Source organism: Melospiza georgiana, chromosome 3 (assembly GCF_028018845.1).
Source record: "Melospiza georgiana isolate bMelGeo1 chromosome 3, bMelGeo1.pri, whole genome shotgun sequence".
NCBI lineage: Eukaryota > Metazoa > Chordata > Aves > Passeriformes > Passerellidae > Melospiza > Melospiza georgiana.
The window spans coordinates 46,660,268-46,681,131 of NC_080432.1; the positions used below are offsets into that span (position 1 = coordinate 46,660,268).

The following is a 20,864-nucleotide window of genomic DNA, read 5'->3' on the forward strand; positions in this document are numbered from 1 at the left end:
GCCAGTACAGACACATTCCACCTTAACAACCCCTTATCACAGCATCTACTGGATTAATTACTGCAAGGTCACAAACACTTCTTCTAGATCAAAAGTGAACTGACTATGGAGTTCAACTTAACTGACCTATTTCCAAGTGCAAAATTTCTCATTAACTGGACCAAGTTGGTTTCTGTCTCTATTTGTGTTTGTTATGATTTGAATATAGGTAAGTAGGAAGAGCTTAGGCAATTGCTAGCACAGTCATAATTTTCTTTCCCAGACAGATGGCACAAGTGATGAGGGCCACTAGAAAAGACTTGGCATCTCTAAAGTTACAATCAATATATCAGCTATGATATATTGATTGTAACTTTAATAGGGAATGCCAAACACCATTTTTTGGGCAGCTCCTCAAAAAAATTGGAAGAATGAGAACAACACTTAAAGTGTTCTACTAGATAGTGCATCACATGTGGTTCATCTTTCAGAGGTTCATGTATTCAATCAGTCTTGAAGGAAAAAAAAAAAACAAAACCCAGTTATGCAAAGGAAACGAATACAAATAGCACAACATTGGTTAAAAATTGTTGTCATCTGATTGCAGGGGTTCCATACTGTTGTCTCCTTATCACAAAAGTTTCATACCTTCTTAGTATTTTCTCTTGAGCTACTCCTCCAAGCACTGCTTTTCTTCTTCACAAAGCAGCCACTAACTCCAGTCCCTTCTCACCCAGCCACCCCACTCTTTTGTAGCTCTCTTCTTCTCACTGGTCACAGCTGTGGCCTGCTAAAGTCAGGCTTGTTCCTAATCTTTGATAATTGGCCCAGCTGCAGCTCCTTAGGGGTTAGATTACTTTGTACACTATCTTTATTTTCTAATATTCTATCCCCCTACAAAAAATGGTAACAGAAATGTATGACAAAGCTTTATGAGCAGTTTAAATTTTGAAAGTGAAGTGAAAGTTCAACGTTATCCTACAAAAGCTAAAATCCTGCAACCATAGGAATTACTGAGTGGAAAGCATAAATTAATCAAATATACAGACTTATTTAATTTTCACTCCCTGTGTATTTATTCATATACAATAGTCATTTTCACATTTTCAATTTTTTCCATTAATACTAAAATCACTTTTATAATGGCAGGCATTTCTCTCTCCATTTCACATTTGTGATCAGGGCTAAACATTCCTTACACTTAGCCTTAATGGTGCATTTCTGTGGAGTAGTAAATCTCATTTCAAGTCCCCAGTTATGCGATATTCCTTCCACTTACAGACTCCTGCTGTTAGTCTCTGCATTGGATCATTAAGTGCTGCTTTGCAACAGCATCAAAATAAAACAAATTTCTTTTTCTCAGTTCACGTTTGAAATGTTATCAGCGCACAGTTGAAGAAATTTATTTAGACAGTGGTGGTCTTGTATAGAATACTCGTATAGAATACTTCTGGTATGCTGGAGGTGTAAGACATCTTGCTGCAACAAGAGCAAGGTGTTTTGATTCAAGGTGGGGAGGGGGAATCAGCCCAAGAGACACAGCAGTCTTGTAGACCAGTAGGTAAGACAGTTACCATCTGATGAGCCTGGAAAAGGTGGAATTGCTTCTGTAAATGCAAGGTTGCCATTCACTGACAATTAACAATGACATCTTGAAATAGTCAGAGATGTAAGCAGAAAGGAAGCCTCAAATCTTGACAACCTGCACCAGAACACCAGCAAGGCTCTGAGACAGACTGCAAATTAAGCCTCAGCCTTTCCAGGAGTTTCATCATAGTACTACAAAAGCTCAGCAGCAGCTTCAAGAGGAAGCTGCAGCCTAGCTAGCAGAGTGAACTGAGGCTCTCAAAGTCACTTTGTCATCTGCAGCCACATGAATGCTTATCACATCTATACCTCACACTAACCTTAATAAATACAATTCCCTTTGCATTGTTTGGGGCATTATTGTTACCCACAGCCTGAAAATAGCTCAACCTTCACCAAGATGGCATTTTATAAACTAGTGCTTTGCTAAAGAAGTGTATTTTTTGCCACAGCTCTTTCCAGGGAGTACAATATACAACACAGAACCAGTACCACCTCTCAGCTTTGTTAACAACAACAGAACAGTTCCAAGGCAAGACAGAGAAATTGGTTGCCTTACAGAGTACTATAGCTAAAACCAGAATTTTAATAGCATATGGTTTTGAATAATTTTTTGGTACATGTATTACACATTAAAAATATTGGCAAAGGTTTCAAATCAAAGGATTTTATTTTTTTAAAAATCATTTATACTGAATATTCTGATGACATTCAGACCTAAATAATCCCCATACACATGTAGGTGTTTGTGTATTGTATTACAAACGTGTTGCCCCTCGTATTTTCAAAAGAAATAACTGTTACAACTTTTCCTCAGGGAGATCACAATCTTTATTTTAAGCAACTCCCAGTTAATATTTTATCACCCTGTCATTACCTTGTCTTCTATTAACATACCACTATTCATTTATTAGCATTTATTGACTTGAGGCTGCAAATTCAGAAAAGCAGACAATGTTGCAGGCTCAGTGGCTGTAAAAACCTTTGTATTCTGTGAATCTGTCAAAAGGGCATCCAAATCATTAAGCACTAAAATAAAAACCAAACAAATAATAATTTGGTCAGGTAATTTTTTTCAAACGTTGTAAATACACAGCAACAGTGTAACAAAACATTGCATTTAAGTGGTACATCCAAAAGTAGCACGAGCTAATAAGCTCCTGCAAAAGTTGCAAAGCTTGTCCATTGCAGATAGGATTGTGTGCAAAGCTTGTCCATTCCAGACAGGATTGTGAAAGATAACTGTGAATTCATTACTTTCATCCTAAGTAGAAGGGCTCTTGTTAATTGCTAAATTTTTCCTGTTTGGACAGGAAGTCATCTAGCTAACAGTATCTCCGATTTTATTTAAATCACTTTTTCTCAAAGTAATCTTCCAGAAGCAAAAGTGATCTTCCAAAAGCTTTAGATTTATAAGTTCATGGTCCTTGTACTTGTCAAGACTTCATCATGGAAGAAGGTCTCAGCAAACAAATCAGAGTTTTGCAAAGCCTCGAAAAGACGCTTATAGTCTTCTGGATACAAGTTATACATTGAAGCATTTTTGGGAATTTCTAGTGCTTTCAGTAATCTGTCACTATTGTCCAAGCTCCAGGAACTGAAACAAACAAACAAAATCATAATGGAGCATTTCTTTCCGTGAAAAATTAAAAGCAAGAAACATTATCTGAAGGCCCACTTGACTCTTTCATAGCCTCTAGAAGAAGCTAACCTCTTCTTGCAACACACTTTCAATCCATGCTGCAAACAGGAAGAAACCTCTGCTATTAAAACACATCAATAGCAAATAAAGCTCCCAGCACACACAGACAATACCAGATCACACAAACCTCCTCATTACAGGATGGGCGCTCTCTCCCCCTCATCCACCCTAAATTCCTAAGTCAGTAACAGGCATTACAGCCTAAAAAGGGTGCTTCAGTGCTGGAGAAATTAAAGCCAAGGATGACTCAGTATAGCATGAACCAGTGACTTACACCTCCCAGGTATTTTCTTCTACACCTAAACAGATGTATCCACGTTCCCTCCCATCTACATCTTTGCTATGAAAGCTATACTTTTATAAATGTGCACATACATTAACCATTTCTCAGACAGGAAAGAAGTGTATAAATACACAGAAGATGCATATTAGAAGCCTTCAACTTCCTGGCTGAAGGATCAAGTGGAGATGAGGTATATCACTGAGCTTTAAGAAAGAAATCCATTAAGGCTCTTTCCACTTGTCCTTCTAAGACAGTTACTGGAATTTAGTAGCTTATTTTTTCCCCCTTTCTGGAAATTAACTTCCATAACCTACTATCAGCAAATGAGAAGTATATTCATTATTTTCATCAGCAAGAAGTCAATGCTTTCCAGACTGTGAATACCTTCCATTTCTGGGAAACAGAAACCTACTGATCATAAAGAAACATGAATAGCTTGCATAATTGGTAAAGTCTAAAACCTAATTTTTTAATTAGGTAACAGCCATTTGAGGACATCCCCATTCCACCTTCTGTAACCTTCAGCTGTTTTCATTAGTGTAACTTTGATGTCTGTTGTAAGCTGAATCTCTTTCAGCTTTTAATTTCTGTACCTGCAAAACTCTTGGTGGCTTTATCATTGTATCTGTAAAGTAAGTGAAAACCTCTTACAGATACATGACCTCAGCTCCAGTGGAGGTACAGGAATTACTGCACATATATATTCTAAATACTTTCCAACCTTCCTGACAGGAACAGTATACTGTATAGCAGGTTGCATAATAAAATCTTCTATTCTATGTGTTGATAATTAAAATTTAATTAATGAGTTTTTTTTATAAGGTAGTATTTCATCTGCAAATAAACACTGCTTTGGGAAATATTTTAATATTTTCATATATTTCTTTGAAGTATAAAAATTGTAATTCTTTCTTACTTACATTAATCTATCAGTAAGTTTAGACTTAGGTTTAGCAAAGGACTGTTTCACCATGAAAATAAAGGTAGATGCATTTGAGGGCTTCAAGCCTCCTGTAAATAGATTTTGCTGAGGAGTCAGTCGTACCAAACAGAAATGGTCATTTGGCAGCCGCTGCAAGAAAAACAGAGCAGGTCACTGAAAAAATCACTTTTTTAGACAGTATCTATCTTAAGCCAAGAGTTTCATCTTTGCCACCAGTAAGATTTCTTATTAAAAGTCTTAACAAGATGATTTCATCAGAAGATGAGGCTTCACTTCCCTGTGCCTCAAAGAGAAAAGGAAGTAGAAAACAAAGAAACATACTATCACTTGGGGTTAATTTCTGTATTTTTAAACTGGACTTTCTTAGTTGAAATGAACAATACAGGCTTGATGTGATTTTGCAAACTATTGTATTCCCATACTATGCAAGGTATCAGACCTGCCTTTTATATATAAAGACGGAATTATCAGAGTGTACACTAAGACACTATTGCAACATGAGGATTTCACAAAACTGGGACAAAGTGGAGTCTACAAGGGAAATAAATGTACTTCTGTATTGGCAGCAATGGATATATTAGATCTGACACCTGTACTTCTGAAGTTGTCCTGGTACATCTTGGATAGCTCACCTAATGGGCCTCTCCACATGGCCATTCAGCAACACAACTAAGCATATAAGGCACATCCAGTCACTTATATATTACAGAAGTATTGCAAACTATACTCAATACAGCACCACAGCAGTTTTCTGGGGAGTGTAAAATTCAAAAATATTAAGTAAATATGCTTTTATATTAGCAGAATTAAATAGGAATATTCCTTTATTATACAAAGGAACATCATTACTTTTCCAAAGGAGAGAAGTAAATAACTTTACACAAGGTATTTTTGCACTTCTCACATTTAAGTTTGGAGACTGGTGTTTTTCTACAATTAACTTGCACATGAAATCTATAATAGACATATTTTAACCCAAACCAGCAGCATACTGATTGTGTTATTGACTGTGGTAACACCTGTTTTGTTCAAGCAGGTAGATGTGACCATCAGTAACTATTTCTGAAAAATACTTTACCTATTCATATTTCTTTATGCTGTTTACTCACCATATTTTTTCCATCTCAGACAATAAAGATACTAGTTTATTTCAGTTTCCAAGAAAATAGCAATTCTTCACTCCACTTTTGGTGGAGTCCAAAATTTATGGACTATGCTGCCCTAAATTTTAATTAGAACAATTCTTAAAAAATGCATCTGTAAATGCTGCTATGAAGTTATTTTAACCTTTCATTAAAACTAGTTTAGAAAAGCATATACAACAATCTTACCCCAGCTTTTGGTACGGCCAGTCCCCCATTTTTCAAACTGGTTGCAAATGAAGACCAAGGTTCCTATGGGAGGAAGCAAATGTATTATGTACTATGGAATTAAAGTGTTTTGTTAGACTGGAATAGACTATTTCAGTTGGAAGGTACCTACAGTGATTATCTACTCCAATTGTCTGAGCAATTCAAGGCTGGCCAAGCTAAAGCATTTTATAAAGGGCATTGTCCACATGTTCTCTTAAATGCTGACAGGCTTGGGGCAGCTCTAGGAAGCCTGTTATGGTGTTTGACCACCCTCTCCCTAAAGGAGGACATCTAATGCCAAGTCTAAATCTCCTCTGGCACAGCTTTGAACCATTTCCATGTATCCTGTCAGTGGATACCAGGGAGAAGAGCTCAGCACCTCCCTCCCCCCTTCCCCTCCTCAGGAAGCTGTGGAGAGCAGTGAGGTCACTCCTCAGCCTCCTTTGCTCCAAACAAGACAAGCCCAAAGGCCTCAGTTGCTCCTCATGGGACATTCTTTCTGGTCCTTTCACTGGTTTTGTTGCTGTCCTCTGGATGCACTCAAGGACTTTCACATCCTTCTTAAATTGTGGGGCCCAGAACTGCCCAGGTGTTTAAGGTGAGGCTGCACCAACGCTGAACTCAGTGGAAATTCAGCTTTCTTGCCCAGCTGATGGTGCTGTTTGAGGCACCCCAGGGTGCAGTTTGCCCTCCTGGCTGCCAGGGCACACCCTGCTGGCTCACACTGAGCTGCTGCCAGCAGCAGCCCCAGATGAGCAGTGGCCAGCCAGGTGTAGCCCAAATCAGCCCTGTGAGCTCTGTCCTTCAGCCAGTTCTCCACCCAGTGCACCCTGAACCTGCTCATCCCACAGCTGGACAGCTTTTCCAGAAAGATGCTGTGAGGGGCAGTGTCAAAAGCCTTCCTAGAATCCAGAAAAATTGCATCCACCATTTTCCCTTCGTCCACTGGGCAGGTGACCTTATCATAGGAGGGTGTCGAAAGGGTTAAACAAGACTTTCCTTTGTTAACTGTGCCTGATGAGTGCATTATTCTTCAAATGCCTTTCAGCAGTACCCAGCAGACTCTGGTACTCCAGAATGGTTGCAGGTGCTGAGGTTTGACAAACAAGTCTGTAGTTCATTGGGTCTTCCCTCACATTGTTCTTTGTAGGAGGATGTGGAATAACACTGGCCTGCTTCAGTCAGCAGGGACCTCCCCAGACTGCCAAGACCTTTGGTACCTGATCAAGAGAGGTCCTGCCATAGCTGCACGAGCTCCTCAGCACTCTGGGGTGAATTCCATCAGGCCCCAAGGACCTGAGAACATTCAGCTGATACAGCTGGTCCCTTACAGTTTCAGCCTCCACAAATGGAAAGTCACAGTTCCCACACTCATGGTCCTTTTGCTCAGGGGGCCAGGCAGCCCAAGGCTTGCCAGTATTATTAAAGACTGACAAAAAAAGAGACATCAAATGCCTCCACTTCTACCTTATCCCTGTTAGTCAGGTGACCTTCAAAAAGTACTATTCTTCAACTTCTTAATATTTACCTTCATGTTTATCTTACAGTATAAGGTATTTGGAAGACAATGGGCATGAAACCTTATTTTAGATTAGCAAAACATTTAAACTAGGACAGTAGGTTCCTAGAAAAATGGAGCACGAAGATAAATCTGAGAAGCATAAACTAACTGAAAGTTGATGGCCATGTGTGCATGGGGAACTGGGAGGACAACATAAAAAATACTTTTAAAACTCAAACACAGCATGTTTCACAAGGTAAAAAGGCACTGACTAGTAGGAGAAGCAGGTTTGCTAGGAACATTAAGGCACCAAGACTCAAACAAATTTCAACTGAACACAGCTTAGGAAGTCAAAAGCATAAATGATGGCAAAATTCGGAGGATATAACAAAGACCAGACTATGACAAATTAGAAAAACATAATTCTAGTTTCACACAACCATTAGCAAAATGGAAAAGGTTTATCTGGTGTGTAAACATCTTTTTTTATCTACTAGAATCTGAGAATAAATGTTTTTTAATACAATGGCTTGCAGTGAAAACACTGACATCATAGTGAATGACAGTGTTGCTTAATTGAAAGAGTTTTACACAAAACATGACTGGTTTAGCTTTTTACAAAAGTTTTCAACAGTTCTCCAACGGATTTAAACATCAAATTAGGTTCCAATTAGTTTGCAATGGTACACCACTATAAGCCCTTTTGTAAATGCATGTCCATACGTAGCTTTAGGCCTTATCAGCTGGTACAAAACTCTTACCTTATGCAGTAGTTCAATTTCATACCCTAGTTGTGCAAGTACAGTAAGTGCTTGATAAATCTTTGACTTCCCAGGCTTTGCTGTTAATACCTAAAAAATGGCAAAGAACAAGCATTTTTATTGCAAGAACCAAGACTGTGTCTTATCTAAGTGAAATCCACATATATATATAAAACAGTAAGAAATTCAGTTGAGTCTAAAATTCCAAGGTGAAGTTACATTAGGCCTCTATCATGTGCTTTGTGCTATTTTAATTTATCATGTCAGGGCACAGGGCTAGAAGATGGAATATTTGAAGTATTTCTTCATAGCAGTTATTTTGATAACTGAGCTATGTATGACTCTCCAGCATATACTTTCTGGTTCCTTTTAAGGCAGAAAAGTTTCACACAGAAGAGAAGTAAGGATAAGATGCCATATAAAAACTGTAACTTTGGCAGAGTTATCAGTTTGCACTGATAAGATAATATTCCCAAGAAGACACACAAAGCAGAGTAAGTGAAACATCAGGTGACCACACTGAACATTAAGCAACTTGCAGAGTCATCATTCTGATTAACGTCACAAATCAAACAAGTCTTAGGGCAAGGAAAAAAGAAAACCTTGGGATTATTCTCAAAAAGGGCAAGGAAAGAAAGAAATTGTAGCAGGGAGATTTAACTTTGTGTAATAGATTTACACAGCCTTGTCATATGATGAAAAGCAAAAACAACAAAAAGAAGTAAACAATGTCTAGTTAAAGAAGGTTCCAATAGCTTTTACTACACACCTCTTATGTAACACAGTTCACATTATAACCAGAAAAGTTAATTAAAAAAAAAAAAAAAAAAGAAACAAGGACTACCTTAAATGAATAGGCTGCCCTGTATTTAGTAAAACATCTGACCATTAAAACATACCATACAAGTGGGTATTTCAGTGGTGTCCAAACTGTCATTTCACAGAAGAATATACTTAAGACATTTAATTTTTTTTCAGTGGGGTGTTAGATACAACACTGGTTGTGGAAGGACAAGGGCCTGGAAGTCCTTGTCTATTTCAAGTAATTAAAGGTTTATGACTCTGTAGAAACCTTCCAAATTCATGAGGGGGGGGGGGGGAGAAAAAGATGTCGTCCTTGAAGTATAAATACAGTTCTAGGGCCTTTGCACAGCATTAATTAGGAATATACAATCCAGAAAAGGCTCTACACCTTAGTTGACAGAGCATTAATAAAAAGGAGTGTAAATCATTATATATTGCCTCTATTACTTTCAGTACTGCATACAAAACAAGTCAAGAGGACAAGTGCTTCTCACTGTATTGGTATTTAGTGACTTCACTTGTGTTTTTGTGTTTTGAATTCAGTCTTCGTTAACTACTGCCTGCAACTAGTAAACGAACTTTTTGCGAAAGCATGGCACAGAATTTAATCACCTCACAATTTACAATGGAAAGCAGCTAGTCTGCTGCTGTATATACTTCTCAAGGACCAGTCTTCACAGTTTTAAGATCTGCAGTTAAATGACAACAGAATGTTTCTTAATAGTGCTATCACAGCATAAAGCAAACAAGGAGGAGACTGACAATAATTAAAAATTCTGGTAGAAAAGAAATTCACCAGCAAAAACGTTCAGTACACAATATAAATGGGTTTCTGTTCTGTGAAGCACCACACCTTCATTACCTGTAACATTCCTTGTACATACCGTATACTCTTTTTCACTTATGAAGAGGTTGAGTTCCACTCTCCCATATCTGTATATGGAACTGCATTCATACATGGCAAAAAGAAGTCTCCAAAGTCTGTTTCTTTCCAACTGTTGTGGCACGATTCCAAAAACTTTCAAAGGAACATCTGTTTCCCACAATAGCAAAACTATCTTTAAAATTTTGCAGTATGTATTGGACAATCTCATTAATTCTAATGTCTAAACTACAAAAAACTAAGAGAAGAAAGTCTAAGAGAAGAAAGTCTGTGAGTTCATGTTGTTCAAGAATGAATACAGTTCAAGCCTTAGTCAAAGCTAAGCCCAATTTGCATTAGACAAAAACTTTAAATGACAAGAAAATACCTAATTATCTGATATTGACATGGGGTGGGGGAGGGAGGGGTGATTCTGAAGCTATCATGAGTCTTAAGCAAAGCTGAAATGTAGAAAACAACATTTATAATCCAGAATGTGTATTAAAGAGAACATATATTTCAAGCAAATCCTAAAGTTTTTGCCAAACTGCCTATGCACCCCCTCAAACACACTTGTTTGTAACATGTGGGATCATAAACATATACCTGCCCTCCAAGGAACTGCTGCTACACCCAGGGTTTCAAAAAGTTTTTCAGAAGACACAGCAGGTGGTTTCAAAGCTCCCTTCGCCATAGGATCCATTCGGAAGAAGTCACCATAAATCACCTTTAACCGCCCATCCAGGCTACTCTCTAGGGACTGAATAAAAATAACTTTAGTTGAAGAAATATGGATACGGTAACTGGTCTTCTTGCAAAACACCCAACCCAAGCAAAAAATGCATTCAAGAACTACCTAAAATTGTTACCCAGTCAACAAGAGTCAAACCTCAGAGCTGCTTCTTACAGATGACAAAAAGAACAGCTTCTTTCTTTCAACTGATAAAAATAATTGCCCCCTTCACTGGGAAAGGCATCTGGACATCTTTTGTGCTGTTCAACTTGAGCTTTGAAGCACATTCTTAAATTTGTAAGATGTGTTGCAATGTTTTTAAAAAAATCACACAAACTATTAAATGAAGGAAACCACTCCTTTTAACAATTTGAAACCTGAATTCTTCATATCTGTGGAGAGGATACCTTTTATATACATTTTAAATCAGGTGAGAGTCATGGGTTCCAAACCAGCACCGTACTGCAAACCTTCTAGAGCAACTTCTGCAGCTCTGTGTCTGACCCCCTCTGAATCCATGCAGAGCCCAGGTGAGCAGCAGAGGACAACACGTGTCAATTGTAGGAAAACAGATTAAATAAAACTGTGAGGTAATCAGAATAACTAAGTATATTTTTACAGACTTTTTACAGCTTCATACAGAAGTCTTGCTTAAACACAAACATCTACAATGACTCCAATCAATTTCAAATTTATGCATGAAATTTCATTTATGCATAGAAAGACTATGTATGAACTTGAATTCCTACATGCACAAAATGCCAAATTAAAAACATTCTGCAGTTGTGATGTACAACGCCAAACTATATACTGTTTGTTATTAGGCATTTTGTCAGATGTTGCAAGTAACAACCACTGTCCAATTCCTTTTTGTTCCAACAATTACACAACAACTTAAGCTCTCATTTTCCCTTTAATTTTATTTTAGAAACATGCAATTGAATCAAAAGTATACCTGTAAGTCTGTAAGAAAATCTGAGTTACTTTCCAGAACTACCACTCTAAAACCTGCATCAAGCAGAGATTGAGTCAAAATCCCAGGACCTGAGGTAGGAAAATAAAGAAAAAATATTAAAAAAAATCAGGATAGTGTTTTTGTTTCTAAGTGATTACCTTTAGTGATTTTCCCAAGGCAACACTTGGGACATATCACCTTCAACAGGAGATAGCTTTTGTTTGTTAAACACACCTCAAAACAAGAGTTAGAGAAATTATTTACAGGCAGCCTGCTCGATATTTCTATTACACTGAGCACAGTGTTACAATTAGATGTTATAACTGGAGATAACGTCTCGAATATTTCAATTAATTTTTCTTCTGCCAACTGAAATATACTGTGAAACCTTACTCATATTATCTTTAAAAACATTCTGCAGAAATATATCAAAAAAAAAAAAACCAAACCATTAGGTAACTGCAGAAGATCTGCCATAGCCCATAATCCTGGATGTGCTTTTACTAATAAAATTCGCCTACAAGACCACAGCATTACCTGACAGAAAATGCCATCTCTGGTCACTCTACAGCCCGGTTTTAACACGAGTGCCTCAGGCCTCCAGACTGCACCCTCACTCATCCCCCAAGCCCTGCATAAAGGCACCCCCAGGCACACCCCGGGGCCCGCACCCACATGTCCCGGGAAGGTGCCGGCCGCGGGTCCGGGACATTGCCCGCCCGGGATTCCGCCCGGGACGTCCCGGACCGCAGCTGCCACCCCGCCCGAGATCCCGGGACAGCACGGCCCCAGCCGGTTCCCGCGGCGGGGCCGGGCTGGCGGCAGAGCCGGTGCCGAGGGCGGCAGCTCGCACTGACCCCCCAAGGTCACTGGGGCAGCTCACCGGGCGCGAACTCGAGCAGCAGGGGCTGGGGGCCGGGGCTGGCTCCGCCCTGCAGGCAGCGCCGCACGGTGCGCGCCAGCTGCGGGCAGGCGATGAAGCGGCGGACCACGAGGCTGCTCCGCTGCTCCTTACGCACCGGCCGCTTCTCCTTCGCCGGCTCCGCTACCCGCAGGGACGGGTAGTGCCGCCCTGCCGTCACCCAGCACGGCGGCAGCCCGCAGAGCAGCGGCCGCAGCAGCCCCGCTGCCAGGAGGCGGCCGCAGCCCGCGGCGCCCAGCGGGGCCCGGCCCGCCAGCATCGCCGCGCCGCCCGCGCCGCGCTCCCCGCTCCGGGTGCGTGATCGCCGCGGCAACCGGGGCGTCACTTCCTCCTGTGCCCGGCCTTCCAGCGCGCTTCCGCTCCGCCGGCGGAGCGCTCCCCGCCCGCCGCCCGCCCTCTCTATGGTGCCCGCCCCGCACCGCCGGCAGCCTGCGGCAGCACCAGCCCCCGCGCCTCCTCGCCATGCCGGCTGGCGGGTCCCGGCCGCCCGAGCCGCCGCGGAGCTGAGGTGAGCTGACAGCGGCTTCTCCGCAGGGGGAGGAGGAAGGGAAGATGCGATGCTTCCCCGGTGCCGCGCACCGCCGCCGCCTTCTGCTTGTGTCGGCCGCCGCCGGGCGCTCCGGGGCGGGCTGGGGCCGCCGGGCGGGCGGCGGGAAGGAGCCGGTGCCGGGCGGGCCGGGCCGGGGCGGGCAGGCGGCGGTGCCGCGGCTCCCGGGCCCGGCGCGGTGCCCCCCGAGCGGAGCTGGGCAGGGCTGGGCTCGGGAGCGGGTCGGGCCGGCGGCAGCGCTGTGCCGGGCGCCCGTGCAGCGATGTGTGCGCTCCGTGTGTCGGTGGAGTCCCAGGAGCTACGTATTTAGTTTGAGGTTTGCCTGGGTGTTTCGCGGGAGTCTTTGATCTCCGCGTCTGCAGCTAAATAGTCACTTCGGGACTCGGTTGTTTGTGTCGCCCTGCCGCTCTCAGCAGGTGCAGGATCCTGCTCCGGCCGATCTCCGGCATCGCTCCTTGCCGGCTTCCCTCTGCTCCATACCTTGTTGCAATTACCCTGTCATTTTCGATAGCAGTGACGTTGTCCTTTCGGCAACGTCCCCGATGCCTGAACGAGAAATAACTTTAGGATCATCTTCAAGACGTTGTCAAGTTTTGCCAAACTAGAGTTCATCCTTCAGGGATGCTGTGCCAAAACCTGTCAGTGGCAGGAGAGTGGCCGCAGTGTGATGGGGGAAGGGAGAGAGAATCCTTCCGAACGTGTTTCCCTGCTCCCTGTCTCGTTTGTGCAGAAGGCAGGAGAGATCTGGCAATCACAGCGTACACCTGGTCTTCAAATTAATGGCTCAGAAGCAGACTTTCTGTATGATTTCCTGCAAATTGGTTAATTTCATGTGTCTTGTTTCTCTGCGTTTGAATTGAGAAATTGACACTTCCCTACTTACTAAACAAAGTCGTTTTGTTTGGTATATCACTCAAAAACAGAAATTGGGATAGAAAATTGTGCCTTTGTTGTTGTGTTTTGGGGGGACCTACACGTGGCATGAAGAAGGGCTGGGCTGAGTCTAGAGAAATGCCTTAGCAAATGCAGCAGTCCTTCAACTCTGCAATTTATTTTTAAATACTTAGCTTTTTTATACTGAGTGCTGTAATAGTTTTCCCTGTGCCTTAAGGGAAATGGACAGATTGTTCTGCTGGATGATGGGATAGACCTCAATCCATTTTTAAACTGGACTTTATGTTTTAATAGCTTTTTCCCTCTCTTACTAATTAGTCTGATAATTCAGTAATTTGTAGGACTTTTAGAACATCAATCAGAACTTGGTTTTCTTAGAGCAAGTGTCTAGTAATGTCCTAATTCAGCATTCCTTGTCAAAATTTATTGACAGCTATGGCCACAGAAAAGTTAGCTATAGTTTTAAGCTCAATTAATGAATTTTGGAAGTTTTTGTTGTCAGTTGGAGGACTCAGGAGTGTTAGGGCCATCTTTGAATGGGCTGTTCAGAGCAACTGAGATTATTCAAAGGAGTGTTTGCTAATAAAAGCCAAATGACAAAATGCCCTGACAAGTCTTCACACACTACAAATTATACACTTTTCTTCACGACTTTATTTATTTTAGCTTAGTGCTTGCCTGGATGAACCACATGTCTCTGTGGGCTAAACTCATGGTTTGATTTTTTTTTTTTTCCCCCTGCTAGAACTGCTAGATATATGCTGAATCTTTCATGCATAAAGGACTACCTCTTTATGACCTGCTCATTATCTTTGACAAACTGATGAAACCATAGCAAAATGGTAAGTTTTTAACTTTTTAAAAATTTATTTCGAAATTACAATGTAGAAAATTGTTTAATATATTGAAGTGTATCACAGGGAGTCTTGAACAGTTATTTTTACATTATTGTTGATTGAGATGCATGTTTTCTACTTTAATCCAGCTATCACCACATGCAAATGTTTGAATTTACAGTCTTACCTCATACAGCCTTATGCCTTTGTAATTTATTTGCATTGTTGAGTGCTCTGGAATTGTTTCCTTCTAATTATTGTTTCCTGAAATAAATCAGAGGGAATCAAGAGGGTTACCTGTTCTATTGGATTCCAGTCTATGCTTGAACCAAAAGAGCTCATTAGTTGTATAGGTCAAAAGGATAATAAAAACATTTGATTTTTATTTCAATGGTTCTAAATACCTTTTGCATTTACCTTTATTTGGCTCAATTAAAGCTTATTTTTCAAGTTAATATTATAGCATTAGTCTTTTAGTATTATTTTGCTATGTTGCAACCACCTAGCCTTAGGAAATATTGTCAATTGTTTCTAAGTAAGGGTGAAAATTGCAGAAGTACCTGGATCTTGATCTCAATTTTTCAAACTCTTATGCCCTTGCTTCATTTTAAGTACAAATTTGGCAGAATTTCTGTCTTCCACAAAAAGAACCTGATGAGTATGTCAACGGAAATTTGCATGATGGTATTTTTTCCTTGTCCTCCTAGTGGATACTTAGTGTCTTCTAAGGACTCAGAATACAGATTAAGTTTGAAAGGTTTACATGTTACCGAATACCACCTCTAATGTGACTTTTAGGAAAAGCTTTCAACAGAAATGAAAGAGGCTCTTACAATAGAGCTGAAAGAATCACTTAAACCTATTTGCTTCAGTAATGTGAAAATAAAATAATCTGCTACATGCTTGAGTTGACAGAAATGTCTCTGCTTTGCTGAGATGCAGGATGCTGCAGAATTCATTTATTTTGTTAAGCATACTTGAATAATTTTGTTGTAATGCTTGGTTGGTGACCAAGGAAAGTAGTAGAAGGAGTGGTGAGAGATTTTTTCAAAAATGCGGTAAGCACTGCACATTCAGGAAAAGAGTCTCTAGGAAGAATTACTTCTTAAAAACCTATCAGAGAGTAGCCTCATTCTTTTGTCATATTTTCTTGCCATTGCTGTCCCCTGCTCCAAGCCCATATATGCAAAAGGAAATCTCCCAAGAACGGAAGTAGCATTTAATCCAATGCCACAATCTGGTTTGAGATCCAGTGAGTTTGCAGCCTGTGGGTTTTGTTGGACATCTTCCTTTGAAGTGAAATCTGCCTTTATAAGGAGGTCAGGCAGTTTTGTATTTAGAGCTGTTACGGTCTATAAACCTTAACTTGCTGCTTTCCTACGTGTCCTCTGTTGACAATTAAAAATGGCTTGACATTTGGATGGGGGACAGTGGCTAGGGAGTGGGGGCAGTTTTGCAATTTGGCCAAGCTATTAGTAGAAAGGGAAATTAGAATCCAAGGTTCCTTGGACGCTCGCCTGCTCCATGTGACAATGTAGATTCCAGCCCAGCACTGAAAACCTGATTAATAGAAAGTTGCTGTCCATTAAAAGTCTGTTAGATCAATTGCACAGATCACTGGAGAGTGGCTGCCTAGGTACCAATTAAGTGAAAAACTATCAAGTCAGTTCTCCTTTGAGATAGTTTCTAAGCACTAGGTGTGAAGTCATGTATGCTAGAATAAGGTTATCTGAATAAAAAAGTTAAACCACTCCTTTGCTATTTTTCTTATGTAATACCATGCTGTTTAATAGGAAAGCTTTCTCATACCAGGTGCAGATTGACTTTGCAGCCTTACAAACACTGCAGCAAAGTTCACAGCTGACAAAAGAACCATTCAGAACAAAAGTAAACATTTTTGAAATTATCTGGTGCCTTGAAATCTGTCCCTGTTGATGCTAACAACAGTGTCCATGTTTTATTTCCCTTCTAATGAACACTAAGCAATATTTTTGACATTTTTAGCGGAGGGGTGAAGGGTTTTGTAGTGTGAAGATGGTTGCGTAAGCTGTGTATTATAAGGCGTTTTGGCAGGGTTACAAATTTCTCACTCTGTACTTTGTCTGTGTGTACAGAGAATCTCAGTCCCTAGGGCTATCAATCTGGCATCTTTCATCAGCACTAAATTTACTGCAAATATTTTTTGTGTGCATGCAAAAAAGAAAAGCTCTATTAAACCTTTGTGGGGAGGAGCGAAAACACTCAATAGATGCTTTTTCTGTTTTTTTCTCTCAGAATTTCTCTTCGTTGAATTCTGGTGAGCATGTTCTGCTGACTTAAATTCACTCAGTATGTGTTTGTGTGTCTATCTCATCCTAAGTCTTTATCCAGAAGGCTTTTGAAATGTTGCCTTGCTCGAGAGCCTGTCGCACCAAAGATTTTGTTACTTGTCTTTTTCTTATTAATCTACTTACAATAAAACTGTGGTGTCTTTGAAACTGTCTGGCTAACTGATAAGGAAAGTGAAATGCTGCTAGTGCCAGAGATTCCGGTAGACAAATTTTGCTGTGTTGTGTGCTTGCTTTTTAGGAACAGAGCTGCTTAGCATGAGTGTGAAGTTTTTTCCACTGCTGTTCCATTACGCTGCTCCACCTGTCCCAAGTGAATTGCTAATGTGTGGCCTTAGAATGTGAGCTTTAGCACTGCTTTTCTCTGTCCATGCCAATGATTTTCTTGGGTTTTTTGTTTGGAACATTAATGTTACACTGGAAGGCAAGTTCAGATAGATTAATTCAGAATATCTTTAAAAAAAGAAAGAACCTAAAAATAATCGTGGTATTTATTTTATTTTCGTAAAATGAGCATGTTAGGAAGACTTTTAAGTTCACTTGATGAATATGTTACTGAAGTATTATGGAAATTCATAATGTACATTTTGGAGGTTCTTTCTTAATGGTTATAACTTGGAATTTTGTGTGCTTTTAACCTCTGAGTGAGGGCGTGATATCTTATCATTTCAGACCAGCATTTCATCTGGACCTGGATTACAGTTCAGGTGTTGTTCATTTTGTTTTTACAGTTCTACAATTGACCCAGTTTGGCAAAATAAACAAATCTGGTTGCATCTTGTCCTGAAATTACACATTTGTCAGTTGTTCAGTAATATTTTGGCATTTTCACCGACTCACGTCTTTATTTTATAAAGTGATGTACACCATGCAGAGCTTACACATTTGATCCTAGGAGGATTGCATCTTAGCAAGAGTTGGTATATAAAATTACTCTTTATCCAATGTTGTTTTGCGAGCTGCTTAGTTTCTTACCTGGGTTTCTCTTTTTATCCTGGAAGACTGTTGAAGTCTGCTATGTTAACACTGAAATACAACGTCATTAACACATGGAGAAATAATAGTCATTCAGTTTCTCTATGGGCTGTTACAGTTCTTCTGTCGTGGAATCATTGAAACAATCTCACTTTGAGTTTTAAGTGAAATTAGTTTTTACAACTTTACAGTACTGAGTTTTTGTTAATGTTTGTGATAGTGGAGATTTTCTAATGGAAAGCTCTTTTTTAAATAGAAATTACTTGAAGTGACCTTGATCATAGTTTTTTTTAAAGCTGATCTGAAACAAATTAGATCTCTGTTTACAGGCTCAGGTATTACAAGCATTCAAATTCTGCAAGGAGAAACTGGTAACTGTGTTCTTCAGAAAACCTCCCTAAGATCTATTAGTCGAAAGTATGTGTAAATTGTTGGAGACAGCTCATATAGCGAATATCTGTTTACACAATTAGAGCTGAAATGAATTTACCATAATAACTTCCTGTTGAAAGGGGGAGAGTTGAGACAGCACTCAAGGCTAAATTCACCACTGGGGTTAAGTAGTTGCAACTTCATTAACTTCAGTCCAGTTACACCAGTGATTAATTTTTTGGGAGCTCTGATTTGCTTAACATAGGTCTCTTACAGCTCATACATGATTAAGTTCTTGCTCGTGCATTTAAGGGCCAAAAGAAGAAAGAAGAAAAAAGACCAGATTAAATGTATTGTACCTCGTTACAGTCCTTGTATGAAATATTTATTTCATAATCTCTCATTGTATTAATCTTTGCTACATCCCTGTGAAGTAAATCAGTACTTTGTGGTTAAGAAGTGCAATAGAGATGATGTAACAGTGTGATGACTTCATGGAGGAGGTTCAGAGCACAGAAGGGATTTGATCTCATTCATTTGTATCTGATACTGAATAATGTAGAAACTAGACCATCCTTCCTTTTGGAAATATAAGGCAAATAGATGCAAGATTTTAGTAGAGCTGCTGAGTATTCTGATTTTCTAATGATGACAATTATTAAAGCTCTAACAATTAGCTCTATTCTTAATTAACCTTCTGGTTGGACCTGAAGGCTTGATAACAGAGGAACTGCAAGTATATAATACTTATGGACAAGAATTGTTTCATAACTTTTATGGACAGCTTTCCATTCTACTTGTGGTTGCTTCTGGACTTGATATGATTTAGGATCTTACTGAATATTTTTTAGTACTAACTTTCTGTGTGTTGATGAGGGCTATAAAACTTGCTTGTCCCTCATTAATATAAAAAATTATGGACTTCAGTCTTACTATGAAATGTAATTCTCAGAAAGTCTTGAACATTCTTCTTTCTTCAGTTGGGCAACTTTTAGATAATTGCCTCATTCTTCTTTGGATTTCAAGGGATCTTTTCTGTTATTTCTGCTTTTTCATATATGTTGAAAATTGTTACCTGAGATCATGAGAGATTTTATATCATATGTTTTTTAGCAACCTCTTATGAGATGGTAGGATCCAACAGCTTTCTCAGGTACTTGGAATGTAAAGATTTGGATAAGAGTGAGTTGAGCTGGTTAATTCTCATAAATATAGTCTGTGGATTTGCAGGACTTTTTTTTTTCTTTTATTTTTCCTGTAAGGAAAAAGTACCTATCCTAGAAAAAATGCATAAATTTGTCTAGTAGGAAGCTTTTCATTTTTGTTATGCTTTCTAATCAAACTTGTGCACATGTTCTGAAGTGTAACAAAAATCGGAGAGTTCTTCAATTAGAAAGAAAATTTGAAAATCAAAAAAGGCAAATTACTACTTTTCAGAAGACTTAAAAGGAGGTTCATGCATCCCAAGGCAAGACCAGTTACTCATAGGTTATTCCTGAACAACATTTGTCTAGACTGTTTATAAAAGAGCTGCAATGATGAGAGTTCTCCATTCTCCTAAAGCAGTCTGGTCTACTGCCTTTTCTACCATATCTCTACCCAAGACATGTTCGGGTGTTTTGCTGCAGACAAGAAAAAAAACCTGAACACATCGAATGGTTGGTTACTTTTTGTTCTTGTAGCATTCAGTCAAATTTGTTCTAGTGGAGCTTGAAACCCAAAACTTTTTAGACACTTTGGGGACTCATCATTGTGTATTTTGAGTGCTGACAAAGAGGCTGTTGGTGTGAAATTTTTGAGACAACTGTCATATGTTCTACTAAAAGCTACTATTTGGTTCCACACAAACCTCTTGCATTTGGCTACGTGAGTGAAACATATTTTTAAAGTAATGTTAAATGTGGAATAGTAGATTATGGCTGGCAGTATGTTTATCGTTGTTTATTGAAACTGTGAATAAGCAGTATGACTAGGAAGCTTAGAAGTTGAAAATAGCATGTGAAACTTCCTCTTTAAACCTCACTATTCCTGCTGTTTATAGATGTGAGGATTGTTGTGCCTTTAAATGCCACTGCCACTTGAGAAATGTCACTTCAGTGTCAGAAAGTACAAAACCACCAAAGTGCTCATGCTGAGACGTTTTTGTAAATTCAATGAAATTAGATAAACCACCCTGGTATCTGAATACTTCTTGAAGGAAAGCAGACTTAATGCATTTGAAAGAACAGACCTGTTAATCTGTGTATCTGACACAGAAGAAGAAAGCGCATAGAAAGATATTTTTACCCCTCGTATGTTTTTTTTTCCCAAGCCAAGCAGGGCAAACTGAGCAGGAGGACATTAATGAGATTCTCTCATGTGAGGCTGCCCAGTAAAAGGGTTGTACATCAGTCTGTCGTTTGAAGTGATAAACTTCCAGTGAGTCCATGGTATAAGACAGCACAACAGCATGGGGTGTGTTTTTCTGCAGAGGTGTCAGGTTGGATAATGGAAGCATACATATGAATATCTTTTTTTCCCTTCCTTTAG

At 39.8% G+C, this 20,864-nt stretch overlaps 2 protein-coding genes across 3 annotated transcripts in view; one reads left to right on the forward strand and one right to left on the reverse strand.

The window, feature by feature from the left end:
* Positions 1–2,055: 2,055 nt before the first annotated feature.
* On the reverse strand, positions 2,056–12,643 carry TFB2M (transcription factor B2, mitochondrial). The gene is made up of 8 exons (XM_058021386.1): positions 12,346–12,643; positions 11,463–11,551; positions 10,381–10,534; positions 9,797–9,945; positions 8,109–8,198; positions 5,826–5,888; positions 4,472–4,623; positions 2,056–3,163 (listed from the first exon to the last, which is right to left on the reverse strand). Exons 1-8 carry the CDS (start codon positions 12,641–12,643, stop codon positions 2,977–2,979), a joined length of 1,182 nt encoding a protein of 393 aa, XP_057877369.1. The 3' UTR covers positions 2,056–2,976.
* Positions 12,644–12,817: 174 nt separating this feature from the next.
* Positions 12,818–20,864, forward strand: part of CNST (consortin, connexin sorting protein) — a 46,911-nt gene continuing 38,864 nt past the window's right edge. Inside the window, exons 1-3 of one of the 2 annotated variants that reach the window (XM_058021273.1) lie at positions 12,818–12,892; positions 14,571–14,667; positions 16,936–16,957. In XM_058021273.1, coding sequence (XP_057877256.1) covers positions 14,665–14,667; positions 16,936–16,957 — 25 coding nt within the window. In that variant the 5' untranslated portion in view covers positions 12,818–12,892; positions 14,571–14,664. The remainder of the gene's footprint in view (positions 12,893–14,570; positions 14,668–16,935; positions 16,958–20,864) is intronic. The other variant, XM_058021274.1, reaches the window with a different exon arrangement.

Bases quoted from the DNA above. Each gene is read 5' to 3' on its own strand.
- TFB2M (XM_058021386.1), bottom strand. From the start codon at position 12,643: ATGCTGGCGGGCCGGGCCCCGCTGGGCGCCGCGGGCTGCGGCCGCCTC. The intron at 10,535-11,462 runs GTATACTTTTGA...ATTTTTATTCAG, and splicing joins ATTTTCTTACAGACTTACAG to TCCCTAGAGAGTAGCCTGGA. The intron at 9,946-10,380 runs GTATATGTTTAT...TGTGGGAAACAG, and splicing joins AGCAGTTCCTTGGAGGGCAG to ATGTTCCTTTGAAAGTTTTT.